This window comes from Tursiops truncatus, chromosome 11, assembly GCF_011762595.2.
Source record: "Tursiops truncatus isolate mTurTru1 chromosome 11, mTurTru1.mat.Y, whole genome shotgun sequence".
Lineage (NCBI taxonomy): Eukaryota > Metazoa > Chordata > Mammalia > Artiodactyla > Delphinidae > Tursiops > Tursiops truncatus.
This window is the reverse complement of record NC_047044.1, coordinates 57590108-57611713: the sequence shown is the minus strand read 5'-3', so window position 1 is coordinate 57611713 and position 21606 is coordinate 57590108. Positions and strand designations below refer to the sequence as shown.

Genomic DNA, 21606 nt, shown 5'->3' with positions numbered 1-21606 from the left:
GAGCCTGGAGCAGCGCAGAGCCCGGCCCTTCCTGAGGACCCGCACCTCCAGGGCTGGGTCAGGGGCTGGGGTGTCCTGTCACCCCCTTAGCCCTCCAGTCTCTGGGACTAAAAATCACTCCTGGAGCTCGAGGGCCGCACAGCTGGGCTGCACATCGGGCTCTTGTGGCACAACTGGGGCTCCAGGATGCCGATAGGGATGTCTGGCCCCTGTACTGCGCCCCTTTGTTTCTTGGGCCCTCGCCCTCCTTCCGGTGCCCTTTCTTGTGAGTTCCAGTGACCCGGGCCTAGCGCATTCAGGACCCTCTGACCCACTTCTTTCCTTGGAGCCGCCGTTGATTCTCCTGCCTTGGGCCTCCGCCGGAGTTCCTTATTACATTACTGCTTTCGCGCTTGCCTCTCCGGGGCTCCTTGACCCTTCACCTGCTTCTGGTACTTCTCTCTGACCCCTTGTCGGTGACCCTATTTCTAAGGCCCCGCCCATCTCTGGATCGTGGTCTCTGGGGCCAAGCTGAGACACACAACTCCTTGGGTTCCACATCGCATTTCTTCCCACCTCCCCGCATTTTCCCACCAGAAGGACTCAGGCCACGCTGACCGAGCCGACAGAGGTCATTAGCTGCGGATTAGGCGTGGCCAGGGGCGGGCTGGGTTCCCGCTGGGATCTGACTCTGAGCCCTAAACCTTACAGACACTAATCCGCGCTCTGGTGGAGCCGAACGTCAAAAGCAGCTGGACTCCGCGGAACAAGTTGGCAGCGGGGCCGTGGGTGCGGACGCCCCCTGGAGGCGGAGCTGCTCTCAAGCTCTTATGGGGCGATGCCTCAGGCGCCCCCTATCGGGCCGCGCTGGCCCTGCGCCCCGCGGCTTTTGGGCAGGTAAATTAGTGCCAGGAGTGTCGGTCGGGCTGGCAGGTCAGCCGTTCCTGCCACTCCCACCGCCAAGGCAGTGGGTCCCTCAACTTCCACTCTTCTGTTGTGAGGTGGGGCCGAGTGAAGGGAAGGAGAGGGGACGAGGAAGCTCCCACTTCGCCAGCTGCGGGCACCCCAGGTTCAGGCCAGTTTCTCTCGCCAGGCTGGGCTGCCCCAGATGCCCGGGGCTCCGCCTCCGCCTCGAGACTGCTCTCCGCCCTCTGACCCTACCTGCCCCAGTCTCGGGCTGCCCATTTTTTCTGGGTCTGCTTCAGACCCTATCACTGTCTCTCTGTTCCTTCTCATTCTGTCTCTCCCTCTGCAGCTCTCTTTACCTGGCTGTGTCCCCCTGCATCTGTTTCTCTGTGTCTCCCTCCGTTCGTCTCTCCTTCCCTCTACATTGCTCTACATCGCTGTGCCTCTCTTTACAAATGCCTCTCTCTCTGTCACTGTCTTTCTCCCCCCTCCCATTCCCCGGTTCTATTCCTATTCTCTGCCTTGCTGCCCCTGGGGTTCTGCAGCAGTCAAACGGGACAGCCTGGGGACACCTCGGGGCACTGCCCAGGGTCCCCTTCCCGGTCACCTCCACACGCCCGTCACCTTGGCGCGGGCTCCTTCTTTCCTCTGCAGCAGTGCGGCGTGGAGGGGGCGCCAGGGTTGGAAGACACAGTGCCCAGCATCTGCTCGGGAGCCCCGGGGCCCCTGACCCCCTCTGCCGCTATTAAGGACGCCGGGTCCCGAGGCTCTGAGATGATCATGATTGCATCAGCCAGACAGCCGCGGAGCCGGGAGCCGCGCAGCGAACGAACCAGCGAGACAAAGACGCCTGCGCCATCTGTTTATGCAAAGCGCTCTCCGCCCGGGACCCCGGCGTTCCGGTGCCTGGCCCAGCTCTGGACATAGGGTCATAGTCAGCTACTGCCCGGCGCACCCGCCGCGCTGCGGCTCCCCCACTCCCCAGCACCCAGAGGGGCCGCGGGGCGAGCGGAACTGAGGGGGGCGGGGGGTGTTGATGTGATTGGAGCGGACGCGGCTCTTTCTTCAATAATGGATGGAGATGATGCGGACGGCGGAGCCAAGCCCGCTCGGAGAGGAGAGAGGAATAGAAATGGGGAGAGGAAGGGGCGGGGGCGGGAGACTCACCCTGGCAAGCACACACACACACACATACACGAGCGTGCGTGCGTGCGTCACACTGTCATTCGAATATACGCCGCCGCGCGGCTCACACCCAGGCACACGCCCACGCACTGTCACTGAGGCACACACACCTGCAGGCAGAGACGCCCGAACAACACACACTCACCAGAAGCTTTTCCTGGTTCTCACACATACACGGTCCTACAGGCAGAAGCGCATGTAAATGCCCACACGCGGGGCACACGCAGCAGTGAAGAATGCACAGACACGTAGACCCGTCAAAACACATATGTACATCTGACACCCAGGGGCTAAGACAGCCAAAAATCTTAAGAGGTTGGGGGTGGGGCTGATCGGGGACAAGACACATACTCAGCGGCACAGGCTCACACCAGGGGCACACATGCCAGGGGTCCACACATATACACAAACACAACACCTGAGACTCTTGATAGACACACCTCACACATTCAGGGCACAGACACACACACACACTACAGAGCAGGGACACAGACACCCATAATCAGCAGGGGCACAGAGAAATCCCCTTCCCCCCTCCCCCCACACACTCAGAGTTTCACACCCACACATGCCAGAGCTGCTGCCTGTGCCCTGCCGTGGCGAAGTGTGGCAGAGAGGTCACTGGGATCCCTGAAGCAGGCCTTGCTAGTCTAGCCATATAATGAGGTTCTGATGATAGGAGATTCCTGGGGCTGTGGACCCTGCGCCCCTGCTTGACTGCCTACAAACTTCCTTTCTGGGCCCCCAGGGCCAGTGGTGTAGACCTTAGGCCTCTCTGGCCACAGCCGACCCTGCCAGCCTCAACCCGGGTAGCTGGGGGAGAGGTGGGAAAGCCATAGAGGGATATTAGCAACCGCATAGGGAGACTCCCAGCACATCCCCAACACAGCCAGGAGGCAGGCTCATCCCTGGTGCTGCTCAATCTTCGGACTTCAAGGGGCACTTTCTTTGCTAAGAGCCGGGTGGGCACTGGGGAGGGGTAGGATGTGGGTTGTGTTCTGGACCCTAGTAACCCGGCCCCTCCTTCAGTCTGTTTTCAATTCAGTCAGCTCCTTGGCCTAGACTTATGACCTTTGCAGTGTGAGGCAGCATCATCTATCACCCAGGCGGCTGCTGGCAGGGGTGGGGGGCGTTGGGGGCTCACACAGGGTCGCTGTCCCTCCTGCCTCCCTCTCCTGAGACCTGCTCTCTGCCCACAGGCCAGGGTCCACGGGCGGGGCAAGTACTGGGGGGAGGGTGTGACCAAGGGGCTCAATTGCTATAACTGCACCTTGTGTCCCCACCCCTGACACCCCAGCACCCGTCCTTCGAACTCGGCACAGTCAGCCTCCCCGCTCCTCCCACCCTCCCTCTCTCGGGCCCTTTGCTTAATTTCCTATTAACTGCTGATAAATCCAATTAAACCGCCGCTCTAATTAGGGACAGCTGCCGGCTCCGGGAGGCGGGGGAGGAGGGTGCCCCCCGAGTGTAGGGGGAGAGAACAGCAGCTCTTTCTGTTTCTCGGTACCCCTACACCAGCACTGCCGCCCAATGAGCCAGTAAATTGGTTTTGTTTCAGCATTATGTGTGTGGGGGGCGCTCTCGAGGATCTTGGGAGGCTCTGGTTTTGAGTCCCTTTGATCGCTTGATGAAGAATTGCGACCCAAGCCCTATCCGTCCCTGTCCCCCGCTTTGGTGGTAGGTGGGTCGTGAGGAGGGATGGGGGCAAAGGTTTGTGTGCAGCGGTGGAGGGGGGCCTGCGATCTGATATTCCAGCCCAAGCGTGATTCGAGGGGGCTGCCTGAGCTTCCCTTTATGACCCCGCCGCCGCCCCGAGGCGTCCGGATCAGTCAAGGGCAAAGGGAACAGGAAACCGAACCAGGTTCTGAGGCGAGTCTTCTCGTGTGCTTCCCTACCCCCAACACACCTCAGCTTTCTGGAAGGAAGGGGGGCGCTCCCGTCCCGGGCCCTCCTCTTCCCCAGCCCAGCTGAGACTCTGCCCTCCCCCCGCCAGCAGCAGATGGTGCCCGGGCTCCCGCTGCCAACCTTGCTAGGCGGTGCCAACCTCAGGCCTGGCTGACAACCGGCAGAAGAGAAGAGGATCTCTTGACTGGCCAGGCTGACCCTCCCCCACCCGCCATCTAGCTCAAGACCCTCAGCCAGCCCCATTCCAGCGGCCACCCCAGGCTGCCGCTCACTGGTCCGCTCCCAGGTCCCTAAACTCCTCGTCTCCTCCAGCTCCCTTTCCTACACCTTCCCGCTCCCCGCCACCTGCCACCGCGACCTGGGCTGGTACATTTGCATATTTGCATATGCAAATATAATTTACATACGGCGCACCGCAGGGGGGGTCTCCGCTTGAGCTGCTTAGCTGTCTGCCCCGCGCCCTCTCACTTGGTACCTGTCGCAAAGGGCTGGGGCGGGGGCCGCGCGGGAGGGGTCAGGCCCCCACCCACCCCCCCCGTCTCGCTCGCTCAGTTCCCGGAGGACTTGAGGAAGTGTTGCCATGGAGACGGCACGCACCCCACCCCCTTACAGGACCAGGGTCTCAGGCTTGGTGTCTCCGGTTCTCTCCCCCCGCCCCCCCACCCCCGTCCCTCGCACTTCAACGGAGATCTTGCATCGCCCCCTGGCGGCCTAGCTCGGAACTGAGCCAGGTTCGGAAATGCAAGGGGCTGCCCACGGCGAAATCACTAAGAGCTAGTGGGACCTACCCTGCTACCCGATCCTGCTCCCAGCAGCAGGGGCGCGGGGGCCGTGACCCCAGTCCAGCTCCCCTTTCTTCATTGACGACAGAGGCCTTGCCTGGCGGACGCATCTGTCTCCCCACCTCGCACCATGGTAGTGAGGGGACAGCTGGGGAAGATTCGCCATCCCTTCCCAGGCCCTCTCTCCTCCCTCTCGCCTCGGCCCCCAGTTAAACGGTAAACTTTCCTAACTTTTGTCAAAACTTTAATAAATTCGCAACATTCGATGGTTCGCCTCAATGCCCCCTCCCGTCTCCCTAGTGGAGACGCGTTCTTTTTCCAGATCTCAAAGGCTGGACCTGAGGGGTTGCGAGTGAGGCTGCTCCCGGCACCAAGTATCCGACGCCCTCGGCGGGGGAGGGGGACGGGAACCAGTCCCTTCCCGGAAGCACCGTCACGTTCCGGCGGGCCTTCTTATCTCCCCCACCCAGCAGTATAGCTGCTTTCGCCCCTTTTCTCCCCAACCTCCACTGGGCCTGCCCAGAATGGGGTTTGGTTATCTCCCGCCAGCAGGCGTCTTCACGCCTAAATCTCCTCCAGGAAGTCGGTGGGAAACAGCCCCACCTTGCGGCCGGTGTAGACCTTGACGTAGCCACCGGCTTCATCTCCTTTCTGCACCACAATCTAAAGGATTAAGGGACGAGGGAGGAGGGGAATCAAGAGAAAACAGTAGAAGAGCTGAGTAGGGGAGTCCAGAGTTATGGAGGCCCAATCTAGCCCCATTAATGGGTTAAGATCTGCAAGGAGTGTAGTTTGCAGAGAAGCCTCTGGGCCTGGGGTTGAGTTGGGGCACCAGAGCTACCTGGTCCTTCTTGAGAGTGATCTGCCCTATCTCGCGGTTCCCCACGAAGGATCTCGTTACGCGGTGCACACGCTCTCCAGACCGGACCCGAATGATGAAGTTTGGAGGGAAAAATCCGACCTTCTCCCCTATTTTCCCCTAAAGGAGATGGTAGGCGTAATTAATCTCACAATCTCTGGTTCTAAACTCAACCCATGTCCCACCCGAGTCTCAGACATTTCTCTTACCCGCCACCACTCCTCATTGGAGTCATCAATGACTGTGATCTTCTCTCCAGGCCTGGGAGAGGAAGGAAGGGGCCTCTGAGATTTAGGAGCCTTACACATTCAGTCCCTTGGCTGTGCCCAGGTCCAGCCCCAAATAGGCTCCATGCCCGAGTCCCCCCTTTTCCTTTCCCATAGGGAGCTGGGCTCTCCCCTCTCCACTCCCAGTACACCGCCACCCCAATCCTAAGGCCTCTCACGGGAAATCCAGATCGTCCTTCTCCAGGGCTTTGAATCGATAGAGAGCCACAAAGTAATGAGACTGCTGGAAGCCAGGCTGCTTGTGCTGGGGGTGAAAGGGGGTGATGAGTCTCAGGGCACCTCTGTCCCAGACTGAGAGGCAGGAGGCAAGGCCAGGGGTATTTTCTAGACACACTACATTCCACCTCTCTTTCATGTCCCTGAACTAAGACGAATGTGTTGGCTGTGTGAGGTGGTGGAGAAGACAGGTTAATGATTGGAACCCATGGAATAAGTGTGAGCTTCTGCTGAGGCCGTGAGTGGCGTGAGTGGTGTCAGACCTAGGTTGGGGAGAGGACTGGGGTCCCCACAGGGAGAAAATATTCTCACTTTGTCATCAGGTGTCTTCTTTTCAGCTTTCTTATCCCCTTCAGGGTTTCCTGGAATGGGAAACACCGACAAATTGTCTCTGGCTTCTGGAGTGTAGCCCTCAATCCCTTACCTTTCTGTTCCAGGGCCTCTTACCTCCAAACCTGGCATGCTCTTTGGCCCTCCATCTCCTGTGCCACAGCTGAGCCCTGACCCTCCTCCATCTCTATGGATGGAGGTGGGTGTTACTCACCATCCTGGGGTTTGCCTTCCTGTAGTCTGGCAGACTCTGGCTCCTCTTCCATCATGGCTGCTAGAGACTGGAGAGGGCACTAGAGTTAGGAAGATGCTGTCTTGGAAACCCATGCTTGCCCTGGCTCTCAAGTCAGGCCAGAGAACTAGAGAATAGGATCTCAGTGTTGGAAGGAGCCTTGGAAGAAGTATCTAGTCAACCACCTGCCTAATGGAGGGACTTCCTCTGAAACAACATGGCAGGTGACCACCCACTTTGTGCTTGAATGTAGTTGACAGGAAGCTCACTACCTTGCAAAATCCATGTCCTTTACTATAATGTCTGCCCTTAAAAATACTACAGTGTGTAAGAGAAAAATGGGCAGCACAATTTTTAGAATTCCCTTAAGAGAACAGAACCCAAGTGGGCTAGCCTTTCTGGAAGCAGTCAGATCACATTGATAGTGCCTTATAAGTCACAGCTCACTCCAAGAAATCCCTAATTTACACCCAACTTTCATATCAACTACTTTGAGGCCAGATCTCTAGTTCTGTTTTTGTGCAGTTGATTTTCATTTTTTGATCCAAGAACAGTTAGGTATTTTTCCTTACACAATTTTGGATGATTAGTTCTTGGTCTTTCTTCTAGTCTGTAAGATTTTTGAATATATTATTCAGTGTATGAGTTTTCCCTCCTAGGTTTCCCACAAACTTAATGGGATATATCATTTATATCTTCATTTGTATCAGTGAGAAAAATGTCCATAGGTGAGGACTAAGGACTAAATCATGTCATAAAGCATCAGAAATCTCCCTCTAGTTGGAAACTCCCTAAAGGACCAGAATCCTTTGGGTGTTGTCATTCAACCAATTTTAGGAATCCATCTAACTGTAACCATTATCCACATTAGTCCATCCTTGTTGTCCAGAAAGATATAAGGATATGCTAACAAATTCCTTGCTGAACTGAATACGTCTATTGTATTACCAATCTAGTAACCTATTACAAAAGGAAATGAAGGTGCTCTTGGCCACAAGCTTTGTGCCTCAGTTTCCTCATCTATAGGATAAATGGGTCAGACCAGATTACCTTCATGGACCCTTGGGGGGGCTCTAGAATTCTCTGATTAGTTGGCATGACAAGCTCTCCTCTCCAAATCCAAAAGCATAGCTTTTCCTCTGTTGCCTGGCAATGCCAGGGCCCTGGGGCCTAGCCTTTAGTTAGTTATGGTGGTTTATCTGACAATTTCAGAAGGGAGTTCCTGGACTAAACACATGCTATGGCAGGAGTTGTTAAACTGAGGCCTTTTAAAATTGCGTGCAAAAATTTGTCTGTTGGGTTATGTGCAATTTTAGGGGAAGAGGATTCCTACTTCTGTCAGCTTTCCAGAGAGGAGACAGGACCTGCTCCATGGGGTCTCTGGAAGGCCTCAGTAGGAAAACTGGGTGCTCACATTTTTTTTATCTGCCTGTCCCTTCTTCCGTTCCTTGTTTGCCATGATCACCCCACTGCGAAGGGTTTCAAACACAGGGTCATTGCGATTGGCAGCAGCTAGTTGGAATGGGAGAAGAAAGGAGACATTACTGGAGAGGCAGAAAAAGGCTTAGAGGAAAGAGAGACCTCTTAAGTAAGGGAGAGATGGGACTGAGTAGGTGCGTGTGTGTTTAGAATTAGCAAAATGTCAGCTGGGTATACCTAGGGTCATCAATTTATAAAGAGCTCTAACGACATCACTGGAAATGTGATGGAGAAAAATATTTACCAGCACTCCTTCCAGGCAGAGCATTATATGATGTTGGAAAGACAACTCTGCTAATGAGTTGCTTGGGAGTTGGGGAATGCTCAGAATCACTATTTTCCTTTTAAGGAGAGTGGTCCTTTAACTGCTGGCTTTTGTTCCGCTGAGTGGCATGTGCAAGCTGGGGTACTACCACCAGTGGGTTCTTCTTTCTCCATCCATGCTCCTCACAGAGTTCAGCCTCTCCTCCAAATAAATGTTGAGCAAATTGTCAACAAATACACTTTTAAGGGTTGCCAAATTATGAATCTGCCCAGGATGCCCACAGCTCTTGGTCTGGCCCTGAGTCTGGCACTATGCTCTAACAAGGATGAGGACAGTCTGCTTCATGCTTAGAAATGGTTTTGCATATGAAGAGCAGAGTTTGAAGTCAGGCAGAAGAAGGTTTCAGTCTTGGTTCTGTCTCTTTCTTATCTGTCTCTTTCTTACTGTACAAAGCCCGTGCTAAATCTTATCTCCCTCTGTTATAAAACAGGGGAATACTGACTCTGCATCCAAGATGGCTAAAATATTAGATTGAGCGAAAACCATGGGAAATAGAGTCTGTTTCAGAATTTGGCTTCCCAATCTGGAGATCGTGCTGAAACCATCTCTAGGCTTGCCCATTCCCTCAGGTCCCGTATGGGGCACTTACAGAGATCTTTGACACAAGCGTACTGCTGGTTGCTGTAGAGAGGGGAGCTATAGGCCCGACGGAAACCAGGGGGCTGTAGGATTGGATGGGAGAAAGCATTAGAGATAACAAGGTAGGGCCCAGAACCCATCTCTCCCGTGAGTATTCACCCCTTCTTGGAGTAAGAGATGGGTTGAGGAAAAAAAGGCGGGGAAATGGGTGGGATGATTTGAGGAGGGACTGGCAAGGAGGTAGCTGGCAACGCGTCCCCTCCCTTCTACTTTCTTGCTCCCCAGAGCCTACTCACGATCTTGCCGAAGCATCTCTGCATCTCCACATAGGACTGACAGTGTTCGTGGATGTTAGTTTTGCAGTTCTTACAGCGAAGCCCAAATTTGTTGTTGACTTGGGAGATGGGGAGAACATCTGGGTGAGGTTCCTGATTTCCCTTCCCCTTTGTACCATTGCTGCTACTCTAGCTCTTAGGTCCTTTTTCTGTCTGGGACCCAACACTCTCAGTCTGGAATAGTATTTTCTTAAAGCCAAATCTTACCACAGCCTGTCTGATATACAAATACTCCTTTCCTAAACCCTTTCCCCCACCCCCTGCCTTCGACATCACACTCTCCACTTCCCTTCATGACTCACGCACAATCATCCGGGCACAGACATCACAGAACTTGGGCTTCTTGAAGAAATGATCTTTGAATTTGTGGGGCTTATCATTAACAAGCTTAGGAGGTTCTGGGGGTGGCTCCTCCTCCTCTTCTTCCTCCTCTTCCTCATAGATGTAGTAGATGGGCCCACCCCCAGCTCCCACTGCCTCCCCATTGGCCTGGGGCTCTGGGGGAAGCTCCATCTCCTTTGTCCCTGTAGACTCCTTCCTGAATAATTGCTTCAGCCGCTGTAGCTGAGGGAGGGAGTGAAGGAGACCCAATGTTAAAAGAACTGTCTTGCTTTCTAGAGTAGGTAAGGCTGAAGCTAACTACATTTTTCTAGCCTGGGGCAAGGGGCACACCCCAGGATTAGGGGGTATCAGGGGCTGTGGGTGCTAGCTAGCATTTTAACAATAAATGAGTCATATACAAGTGAGATCAATTCAAGCACCTTTCTTCAAGGGCTGCAGCGGTTTCCCAGCTCCCCCCACCCAGTGGTCAGAAGCCCAGACTCACCCCACTTTGCCGAGTCTCTGCTGGGAAGGAGGAGGACTCCAGCACCTCCTTTTCTGTCATCCTGCAAGAGGTTGGACCCCACTGTGAAATCTAATCCCTGACTGCCATTCTTCCCTCCCATATTCCTGTCCCTTGCAGTGGGGTGGTCCTTGGAGGGGAGGCTTTGGGAGAAATTTGGTTAAACAGAGATCCTTCCATAAGGCTTATGAGCAGAAAGATTCTATGCAAGTCCAGAGAAAAGCCCAACAGACTAAAGACCTTCCCAACCAGTTCCTCAAACCAGTAACCATACTTCTACCATGAGGGGCAACCCCAGAGTTTACACCCCCAAGACAGTGCACAAGGCTGTGTGGTTTAGGGATTTTCCTACAGGTACTTTGTTTCTCTTGGGAATCTGTGGGCAATAGAAATGTGACACACACCTTCCCAGATCCCCTTTCAAGAGGTTTAATGTGTGTGTCCACAAGCATGCAAGGAGGGATGGGCTGGGGACATTTGTTCTCCTCTACCTCTCTCTTGAGCCCTGGGGGCCCAGTGCCTAGTTCCCAGCCTGCCTCAGGCCTCAGCTATTTTAAGTTTTCAGCGTAATATGAGCCTTTCCTTCCCTTACTACTCCATTCCCCTGATCCCACCCCCACCCCACCCTCTAATCCTAGCTCTTGGCCTGAAGTAGAATAATAATAATTTTATTCCTAAAACCCAAACTACTCACAGACAAGCAGAGAAATGAAGAAGCGGAATAGACTATGGATTGGGGAAGCTTGGGTGAGCAGTCCTGGAAATGGAAAGAGGATGAAGAGGCAACTTACGTTTGGAATTCCCTAAGTCAGTCCACAGCCTGTGGAGGAAAGAGGGAGCCCCTGGGATCTTGACGGTGGTGCTGGGGGAGGGCTGGTCTTCTTCCTTGGGGGCTAAGCCCCCCCAGTACTCTCTGTACTCACACCAGCTACCCAGACGGTGTTTGTAGACCTCCTAGCCTCTCGCCTTGGTGTCAGAGCTGAAATGACAGGGCTGGAGGAAAGTGGACAGCTGAGCGACAACAGCTGACACAGAGAAATTGGACACGGGGAGGGCTGGACCCTAACTCCTCCCATCCCCCCAGAGCTGCTGTTGCCTGGTTTTTCATCTATGGTGTGCAGGTCAGAACTGGCTAAATTCAGGAAGGGACATACCGCATACTCATATGGGTGATTTTTTTTTTTTTTGGTCACACTCTGTGTGTGTGGCTTGTGGGATCTTAGTTCCCCGTCCAGGGATGGAACCTGGGCCCTTGGCAGTGAAAACGCGGAGTCCTAACCACATGACCGCCAGGGCATTCCTTCATGTGGGTGATTTTAAATGACTAAAGGTGAAGATGAATTATAAACAGGCTTCTCCATCCTTTTCCCAAGGTCCAAACATCTCTCCAATTCTACCTTCCCTGGATCTACTTTAGGAACTAGGCTTCGATTTCTCAGCCACCATCTTCTTGTGGCCATGTTTTTTTTTTTTTTTACCCTCAAGCATCGATCTAGCCTCCAATCTTTAGGAAGGAAAGGGCTTGGAAACTGGTGAAGAAAGGAACATTCGAATTTTCAGAGCTCTCCTATCAGCCAAACTAGATTGCTTTCTTATCCATGGGTAGTTAGAAGGGTACCTTGCTGCTATCCTGTAAAGGAGTGAAGAACATGTAGTACTGCTTTGTTCCCTCCAGCTGCCCCCAGAGATATCTTTCCCCTATTCCTCTAAAATCTTGTCCGCAGGGTGAAAGGAACTCTAAGAGCTATTAAAAAAGGCCAGGCTGGGACTTCCATCTGAGGGGTTCTGGGGGAGTGAGGGTCTAATGATCACGTACAGATTGTTTTGTTAATATTGGACAGAAGGCAATAGCTGTCACACATGGAGTTTTTATCGTCTGTAAGTAACGTCCCCTTTCCCATGGGAACTGCAGACTCTTGGAGGTAGGATGGCCAAGCCTCAAGCTTCCTTTATCATTCTGATTCCCTGATTCCATCTCTTTCTTCTGATGCATATGATCTGATGGGTCAATGAGGTATCTGGCATTATCTCACAGGGATGCAGCCTTTTCCTAGTCTGAGCTGTGACATGGCTGAAAAAGGAGATACTCCCATCTCAGAGCAGAGCAATTTGGAGGTGGTAATGTCGTGCTGCTTTATCCCTTGTATCTGTAAGAAGTAAAGGATTATGTTGGAGGTTGGGCCAGACAAGCTTCAGAGGAGGCTGGCTAGAGAGATACTGCTACCCATACACAAGGGATTTCCAGGGCAATGTGCTATGTCATTTCTGCCTACTGTTCTTTTTTCCTTAAGGGGTGGGTGACATTTTTCAGCAGGGGCTGCTGGATGGTTCTGGGTCAACAGGCTCTTTAATGGCCCTCGTCTGACAGGCTGCACAACAACAGGGCTAGCTTTGGGAAGACAGAGGAAAGCTCTATTATCTTACAGGCAAGTGACTTCTGCTCTTCACCTTTCTTCAGCTGCACAGGACAGGGACTGCTAAGCACACCTGGATAGTATGACATCTTGGCACAGCAAGTTCAATTGATGTAGCTTTTATTGTAAGAAACATGCGGTTCTGTTCCTGCCAGGTAGAACCCAATCCTCTGGCTTTGGGATTAAAGAAAGGCCCAAGTCCTCCATCCCTGAAGAGTTTTCAGAATATGAGATGGACAGGTATGAAGCAAGCATCTCGACCCAGTTTTGGACGTCACTCACACTCCTCTGGCTTAGCTACCAGGGCCCTAAATGTGTATCACAGAATTAACAGGGTGGAAGGAACCTCGGAGGTCGCCTAGTCAGTCCAAGTCTCTTATTTTACTGGTAAGAACTCAGAGGTCCAGAGTTGAGAGTGATGTGCTTGATAAACCACCACAGTTAGTGGCAGAGTCCCATTACAGACCCAGCCATTTATCAGAATTATTTGTAAGGAGTAGGACAGGATGCAGGGAATAGTGTTAGGAAGATATGTGTGCATATGCCAGAGAAAGCCATCCCAGCCCGCATCAAATCCCTCCGACCCCACCCATACCAGGGTGGCAACAGAAAACGGACTGATGTCCAGTGACAGATTTTCTTTTTATATTTAAAAACAAAATCAACCCCCCCCGAAGAACCCCCCAACAAACAAAAAATCAGATTAAATAAAATTTACAGTGAATATACCCAGCAAACATCTGTATGTGCAATTAAATACTGTGTCTGTTACTGCAGCACAAACCTCAAACAAACAATATACAAGTGTTCTGGGGGGTGGAGGGAGGCCCAAGTTTTAACTCTGTGGGGTTTGGGGAGATAAGATGGGGTGCGAGAAAGGGGAAATCAATTTCATTTTTCTTAATTCTGTCCATATAAATATATTCATAAGGACCAAAAAAGAAAAGGGAGCTTGGGATGGTGAGGAAATAGGAGAACATGGGAGTGTGGGACCCTCCCAATTCTACCTGACCAAAAAATATGAAAGAATTAATTGCATGGTGAGAGAAGAGATAAAAAATCATAGAAGAGGATGGGAAGGAGAGGGAAGCAGACATGGGGCCAACCAGGGAAAAAGAGGGACCCTTGGCAGGGGAGTGAGAAAGAGTTCAGTGCCAGCGTGAGTGTCTGTCTCTGTTTCCATCTTCATCCCTACTGTCTTAGGCTCCAGTTTAGTGTCTGTCTGTGGACCTTACCTTACCTTCTGCCTCTGTCTGTGGTCTGACAGGACCCCTTGACCCCTCTACCCTGCCCCACCCCTGCCATGCTGGTCCCTTCTTCTCCTCCATTTATTGGGAGCTGGCTCGCTCCAGGATCCTCAGGTCATAGTTCTTTTTGGCCACTCGAAGTTTGAAGCGACTCACAGAGTTGTTGAGGCGAAGGGAGGCATTTTGGGCAGCCAGAGGGCTGGGGAACACAGCCACGATGGTGTAAAAGGCAGCAAGGTCCGAGTGGCGGCCATTCTCAGCAGTCCCACCGTTGTCCCCCACACCCCCACCAGGCAGCCCCTGAGCATCCTTGAGCCACTGGATCTTGGCGCCAGACATGGCAAGCTGAGTGAAGAGTTTGTCCGCCTCGGTACGGGTGATGCCCTCAGGGAGATCTGTCACCTCCAGCACCCGTCCCAGGACTGGAAGGGGAGGAGACAGGACATGGTTGTAAGAGGTATAGAGTAGGAAGGACTGGCCAGCAGCCCAGCAGAGGAGCATCCAGCTGACCAAGTCTGTATACAATGTCCTCAAAAGCCCAGCCTTTCTCACTTAGTCCTTTCCTCCCTCCCCAAATCAACCCAACTCCCTACCATCCAGACTCTGATCAGGGCAACTAGGAGACACAAAGGAAACTTTCTCTTCTCCTAGCCTAGAGATGTAGGCAAGAGGAGACTGGGAATCAGAATCCCAGATTTAAGATCTGGAAACCTATACCTCAGTTCTCTCACAGGATGCAATTACTGTGAAGGAAGTGTGGCTTTTGGTTATGTTATTTCACAAAGTTAATAGCTCAGTCTGAAATATGTTCCATTCCCTTCCCAGAGGCTGGTCCAGGTAGATTCCTCTTTCTTATCATCTAGGGAAGTCAGTTTCCCTTCCTTACCTTGTTTAGCAAACTGCTCCAGTAGGCGAAACCCCAAGAGATCTTGTTATGCCTAGTATGGAAGGCCTGCAGGAGGAAAGTTACTCCCCCATATTCTCTTATCAAGCCTCTCCTAAACTGGGTCTAGAACTACCAAAGGTAGACATCCTAGATCAGCGTCAGGACCACTTCCACAAGGTTGTCTGTTAATAGCAGGCTCAACAAGCCCCATCATTGTGTTATTGCAAATTTTCACCCTCATCTTCCCTAGGACTTGGAATGGCTTGGTAAGGAGGACTGAGACACCTCACTTCTCCAGCTTCTCCTTGCTTTTGAGTACAAAAAGGTCCTCTTTTGACTCCCTACCCTAAGCTGGCTTTTCTCACCATCCTGGGCTGGTAATGCAAGGCTGGAGGGGTTAAGCACCTTCTTTTGGGAATTCAGCATCCTGTCACTCACCAACGTCTGTTGTCCCTAGGTCAGTGGAGGCAGATTTGAGTGCTTGTCTCTTGCTCCGGTTTCCATGCTTCAATCCACTCTGTCCCTTCAACATTCGAAAGATAACTCTCATTCCAGGTAAACAATGACTGCCTTACATCCCAGTCTGTCTGAGAGATTAAGGAGCAGTACCCAACCCTGAGAACCCCATCCCACCAGGCAGTCAGATTGGCCAGAGAGTGGCCACTGAGAAACAAAGAGCCTCTCCCTCTTGGCACTGGGGAAGGGGTGAGAGGAATGCGTACAAGAGTGGGGTAAAGGCTCTTCCCACTTCGTCCATTCTCTCTGTGTTGTCTCTCTTGTCCACCCAGCTAGTTGAGGTGGATGGCTCAGAAGCAGGGGCCTGGATGAGAAGGGGACTCTGATGGCCCTAAGGCTGATAGGAGACACCCTTACCTGGTGCACCGTGTAAGTTGACTGGCCATGGAGCAAGGGAGGGCAGATGGACAGATTGTACTGTAATGGCTGGCCCAAGAGGGAGTAGTGACCATCACCTAGGGAGGAAGAGCAGATGGTTTTCTGGGAGTTTGAACTACATGGTATGACTTTTATGAGACTTCATGGGGCTTTGGAGATGGACAGCAACAATGCATACTATTCCTACTTCATCTATGATAGGAGTGCCCATGTCACTGATTTAAGAGTTGTCTCTCTTCCTAAACCCCTTGGCTTTCAGCTGTAGCTCAGACAAAAGGAGTTATTAGGTTCCTTCACCTTTGAAGAAGGGCTCTGTCCATTGAAGACAAAAGGCCCCGGAGGAAACCTACAGACCCTTATGACTGTCTTTTATTTCTCATATAGTTTCTTCTCACCTTAAACCCAGGGCTCAAGTTTCTGACTCACATGAGAGGCAATACAATGCAGTGGAGAAGAACACAGACTTACAGCCGGACTGCCTAGGTTCAAATCCTGGCTCTGTTACTGAAAATGGGATGTTGGGTATGTTTTCCTCTCATTAGCACTGCTGAGGTTAAATGACTATAAGACACTTATAGCACCTATAAAGTAAAGTACTTATAAGTAAAGCACTTATAGCAATGCTTGATACATATTAAGTACCATGTGTTACCTATTATTGGTGATAAATACTATATTTCAGAGCACTCTGAAGTTTTAAACCATATTTTCATGTTATTTTTATACTGCTTTTGATAGCCACGGCAGAAAGCAGATAAGATTATTTCCATCTTATGTGTGATTAACCTCATTTTATATATTAGGAAACTGAGGTCCCATTTTAAGTTTAAGTAACATGTTCAACATCACAAAGCTAGTTAGTTGTAGAACTAGAATTTGAACCCAAGTCTTTTAACTCAAATTCAGTATTCCCTCTTCTAAAACCATAACGTTTTTGACAAATACCGTTTCTGACACCACCCCATATTCCCAACCCTCAGACTCAGTACTGATGGATTAAACTCTTGGTTGTTCATTAGAAAGTTCAGTGAACTTCTTTTCCCTGGCTCATAGTCACCAGGGACTTGGAAGTAAATACTAAAAATCTAACGGAGATCTAGAGTAAATTAACTATGGGCAGCACTAAAGAGGGGCAGGTGTCTTTGGCCTGAACAGGGCCAGAGTTGGATGACCAGCCACACCGCTTCCCTGCCTGTTGCTGCCCTCTCAATCTCCCCACTTGGGAATGGGATGCGAATGGTGAATTTGACAGCAACCAGCCCTTATCTAACCCCTTACCCTGTGCTGGACCCCCAGGACGGGGGAACTGTGTGAGGACAGGAAGGGGACTGAGTCCTGTGCAGACGTTGCTGAGGCTGGTGACAGGAGAGGGTGCTGGAGACTGAGTAGGAGATGTGACAGGGCTGCTGCTCATTTGTGTGTTGGCCTGTGGGAGAGAGAGGAGTACACATCATACATACCCCAAACATTACCCTCTGGATATTCCTGTGGCTTGGCTTAAAAGTCACCTCTCTCATGGGCTTCCCTGGTGGCGCAGTGGTTGAGAGTCCACCTGCTGATGCAGGGGACACGGGTTTGTGCCCCGGTCTGGGAAGATCCCACATGCCGCGGAGCAGCCAGGCCCGTGAGCCATGGCCGCTGAGCCTGCGCGTCCGGAGCCTGTGCTCCACAACGGGAGAAGCCACAACAGTGAGAGGCCCGCGTACCACAAAAAACAAAAAACAAAGTCACCTCTCTCAAAACAACAAAAAAAGTCACCTCTCTCAGGAAACTTCTCTTGCTGAACTCTGTCAAAGTCAGACTGCTCCTTCAAACTAGCCCTAGTCCCTAGTTTGTGTTATTATTATTTTAAAATTTATTTTATTTTTGGCTGCGTTGGGTCTTCACTGCTGCGCGGGGGCTTTCTCTAGTTGCAGCGAGCAGGGGCTACTCTTCATTGCGGTGCGCAGGCTTCTCATGGCGGGGGCTCTAGGCGCGTAGGCTTCAGGAGTTGTGGCACATGTGCTCCGTAGTTGTGGCTCACGGCTCTAGAGCGCAGGCTCAGTACTTGTGGCGCACAGGCTTAGTTGCTCCGTGGCATGTGGGATCTTCCTGGACCAGGGCTCGAACCCGTGTCCCCTGCACTGGCAGGCGGATTCTTAACCACTGCGCCACCAGGGAAGCCCAGTTTGTATTATTTTAACATCCACTTTTTGACATACTGTTTTAAGTATTCCCTTAGCATTTTCAAGCATGTGTCCCATCTGCTACCTTAAATCTTAGGTTCCTTGAAAGAAGATGCTCTCCTCTATTTCTTGTGTTTCTTCCCAAAAAGTGCCCAGGGAAAGATAAGTAACAGAGGTTGCTCAGTCAATGGCAAAGATTACTTCCTGAGAAGAATCTGGTTACCTCCCTGCTAAGACAAAGCTGGGTTGCAGGGACTCACCTGGGGGCTACTGTCAGGACTGTACAGGTCTCCAGGTTTCTGCCCCCGCTGGTCCATGCTGTAATATTTACAGTGACTCCACTGGACCATGGATGGGTTCTGGGGGGGCTGGGGTCCATTAGGGACATTCAGCTGCATGACCACCACACCTGGTCCAGAAGGTGACACTCCTGGGTGGCAGGAAAAAAGCAGTTGGTTGTGCATTCAAACTACATTTTAGGCCTGTCAGCTAACCCTAAGTGGGAAAGCCAGTAAGCAAATCCACCTACTGGCTTCAGGGTCACTTAAACTGTGTCCTGCCAGGAATCTGAGATAGTTGCTGATTTGGTCTCTGACTCTCTCTCAGACCAGCGGAAACTTCGAACCAGTGGAAGTTTGAGTGGAAGATGCCAATGCCCTCCTGGCCTTCACCTGGTGGGGGGTACTTTGGTATGCTTGGCAGAAAACTACTTCATTTCTGTCAAAGTTCCCAGGTCAGACTGCTCAAATGTCTGGGCATGGTACAGGTCCCAGTCTGGGGCCTGGGCCAGGGCTGCAGGCACGTGCAGGCTTTTCTGGTAATGGCTGCAGATCAGTCAGCGATCTCTGGTTGTTCTGGAGAAGATAAATGTGCAGGATATAATTCTTGGGCAAGGGCTGGGTGAACTGGGAACATTTCAAGTAGAGGGAATGGCATAGAGATGTATGTCATGCTCAGGAAATGACAAATAATTCAAGGTGCTAAGGCACAGGGGCTATGTAGGGGAAGTAGCAGGAGATGAGATACATTTATTCATTTATTCAACAAATGTTTATTGAACATTTGTCTATGTGCCAGTTCCTATGCTGGGCACTGGGTATACAAAACAAACAAACAAAAAAGACTGGTCTCTATCCCATGGAATGAACAGTCTATTAGGGAGTCAGACATTAAACAAATAGCTGGTGTCAGAGTTTGAAGCACATTCTGGTAAGGGTTGTATCCTGTAGGTGTTGGGAACAGGACTTGTGTTTCAGAGAGCTAACCCAAGTGGCCGAATGTAAGATGGCTAAAGGGAGGGAGAGACTAGTGACCAGAAGACTAGTTAGGAGGCTACTGAAACAAAACAAAGTGATTATGAATTAGAGCAGTGACAGCAGAAATGGAGTGGGAGGGTGAGACTCTCTGAAGGTTTTACTGACAGGTTCAAGGTGACTGACTGGATGCAGCCCTGAGGTTTTAGCCCAGGCAACCATAGATATGGTCTTACCCTCTCACAGTCTGGGGGAAGGAAAGGGCTCAATGGGAGGAACATTAAGTCCTGACTCTTCCTCATGGTGAAAAGCAAGGTAAGGGGTCACGGAGAAGCAGTTTGATAGACAGTTTCTGCTGGGAGAGATGAGCAGGAGCTCTGCTTCCCCACGGGGGACTGTCCAGCATGAGGCTTTGCCCTTGACCCTCCAGACTATATTTCTGTGGATGGACAGGCTGAGTTCATGTGTGTGTCTGGTGGTAGAGAAATGGGACTGAGGGTCGCTAGCTTGAAAACCTGCTGCAATGCTGCTGCCTTCATGGCTCAGTGCTCTGGGGCTGCCACTGCTGCCGCCATCGCACTGCTTCCTGTGCTGGGAGATGTTGCAGCCTCTGCCCTGGGCACCAGTCATGCTGGGAAGTGAGCGTGATTGCTTTTCTCAGGTAGCATCGGTCAAAGGAAAGGAAAAGAAACAGTGGGAGGTCTCAGAGAATAGCTCAGTAGACACAGCATCTGTTGTACCCTATTCCCCAGTTTGTGCCCACCCCCATCCTCTAGGGCTCATATAATCAGACAGCACAAATACTCAGAGTGACAGGCTCGACAGGCTCACCTCTCCCCTTCCCCTGTAAAAGAGGACAGGGTATTCATCAGCATGGCTTGTAAAAGGGCCACAGGAAAATTGTACAGTTGTGAGGTGTCATGCATTTAACAACTCCCCCTTTACTATAGTTGCTCTGGGCATTGTACTTCCCCACCCTAAGAGCTGCACCTGCTCCCATATTCTTTACCCACAAAACTGCAACTGATCTTATTCAGACAACTCACTGCTACCTGAGGGGGCCAACGTAAAAATAATCAAATGTATAGCTTTTCTGGAAGGCAGCTTATAACCTGAGCCTATTGCCCTGGGCCAGGAAAAGGTAGAGGATGTGTGAGTATGTAGGGTGTGCGCATAAGCAAGGCAGGAGAAGTTCTTTCTAATACCAACATGTAGCTGTAAGGAGCTATTAGGGGGCTAAAGTGGAGGGGGAAAGAGAACAAAGTCCTCATATTATTTTCTCTGATCGCAAGGAAAGCAAAGGCAGGGTTCCTAGTTGCAGCCTCATTCCTGAGCTCCTCCCCTCACTGAGACCTCTCCGGCTGGCCTGGAGTGTTGTACCTTCACTCAGCTGAGGACAGAGAGCACTACTCTGCTGATGAGATGACTTTTATGCTTCTCTTCCTCAAGCCAGAAGCTGGTGGCATCCATTAGCAGCTGAACTGTGGCTACTTAATGCATGTGGCCAAAAAAACCCCAAATCTCCCAAAACAAAAACCCCCCGCAGCACTGCCCAGTGACAGCGCTTCCACATAATCACGTTGGGGGAAGGAGCCTGGGTTGGAGTGGGAAGGGGGAGAAGGGAGTTGAATAAGGAAATCAATTTCAGCTTGAAAGCTCTGAAAGGAGAGGGAACGTGTGAATGGCTTTTTAAGTGGCATCATTAAACCTGGGCAGAAAGGTCGATTGGGCAGAGCAAACCGCATAAATATAAACAGATGACATTTATGTCTGGCAGAATTGCTTTTGTTTAGTTTTTGCTTTTTTTTTAAATCGCTGAGGTAGAAAACTGATAAGGCTTCTTCCTTACCATCTGAAATCAAATCTATGGAAAGGAATGTCCAGAGAAATAAAATCCCACAGGCATCTTTCCCAAATTACAGGACAGAATCCTACAGTATCTTCGTAGTTTTCCATTTTTTTGGTGGGGGAGAGGGTTATCTTCAGGGAGTGGGGATTGAAAAGAGTTAGTCTCAGCTTTGGAAAGCCCTCAGCTACAAAATGAGCCAGTAAATAGGTGAGAAGCTATTTCTGTATGTACCTCACTCTGGCCCTGCTGCTGTGTCACTGTGAGTTGAGAGTCTGTGCATAGGTTTCACTGCCATTTCATGTCTGTGTGCCTCTTCCCCAGACAAGCATCCCTGTAAAAACCTCAAGAGACCTGCAAGTCACTATTTTAGTGGGAAGAAAAGTATTTCCTGAGGTTATGGTTATATCTAATATCATAGTGGAGGAATTAACGTCCAGGCCTGGGGGTAAACTGGGCAACTACAAAACTGTATTAATAAACTGGAACAATTGCTCTAGGAACAGCCAATCCTAATCCCTACCTTTATTTTTGGAAAAGTGACCATGTTGCTACATGGGAGAAGGGCGGGTGACTGTCCTCTGAAGGTGACATAGCAGCCCTTGTGGGGAGTGCCAGCCTTCTATCTTTCCAGTAAAGGGAAAACTGGAAAGGAAGG

At 51.2% G+C, this 21606-nt stretch overlaps 2 protein-coding genes across 6 annotated transcripts in view; both read right to left on the bottom strand.

Annotated features, from left to right (window-relative positions):
• Positions 1–2030: 2030 nt before the first annotated feature.
• On the bottom strand, positions 2031–12617 carry STAC3 (SH3 and cysteine rich domain 3). Of its 5 annotated transcripts, XM_004319846.4 has the most exons (12): positions 11035–12617; positions 10226–10286; positions 9702–9963; positions 9361–9458; positions 9075–9147; positions 8096–8193; positions 6664–6730; positions 6432–6481; positions 6062–6147; positions 5826–5877; positions 5599–5736; positions 2031–5420 (listed from the first exon to the last, which is right to left on the bottom strand). In XM_004319846.4, the coding sequence occupies exons 2-12, from the start codon at positions 10283–10285 to the stop codon at positions 5322–5324; spliced, it is 1083 nt and encodes a 360-aa protein (XP_004319894.1). In that variant the 5' UTR covers position 10286; positions 11035–12617; the 3' UTR covers positions 2031–5321. The 5 variants fall into 5 exon arrangements, with proteins under 5 accessions (XP_004319894.1, XP_019808056.1, XP_019808059.1 ...); XM_019952497.3 differs by lacking the exons at positions 9702–9963; positions 11035–12617 and having other exon boundaries at positions 10226–10838; XM_019952500.3 differs by lacking the exons at positions 9075–9147; positions 9702–9963; positions 11035–12617 and having other exon boundaries at positions 10226–10273.
• Positions 12618–12760: 143 nt separating this feature from the next.
• Positions 12761–21606, bottom strand: part of R3HDM2 (R3H domain containing 2) — a 148630-nt gene continuing 139784 nt past the window's right edge. The window contains 5 exon segments of the mRNA XM_019952485.3: positions 12761–14326; positions 15229–15313; positions 15664–15761; positions 16963–17110; positions 18110–18279. Of these exon segments, the coding sequence (XP_019808044.1) occupies positions 13986–14326; positions 15229–15313; positions 15664–15761; positions 16963–17110; positions 18110–18279 (842 nt within the window). The 3' untranslated portion in view covers positions 12761–13985.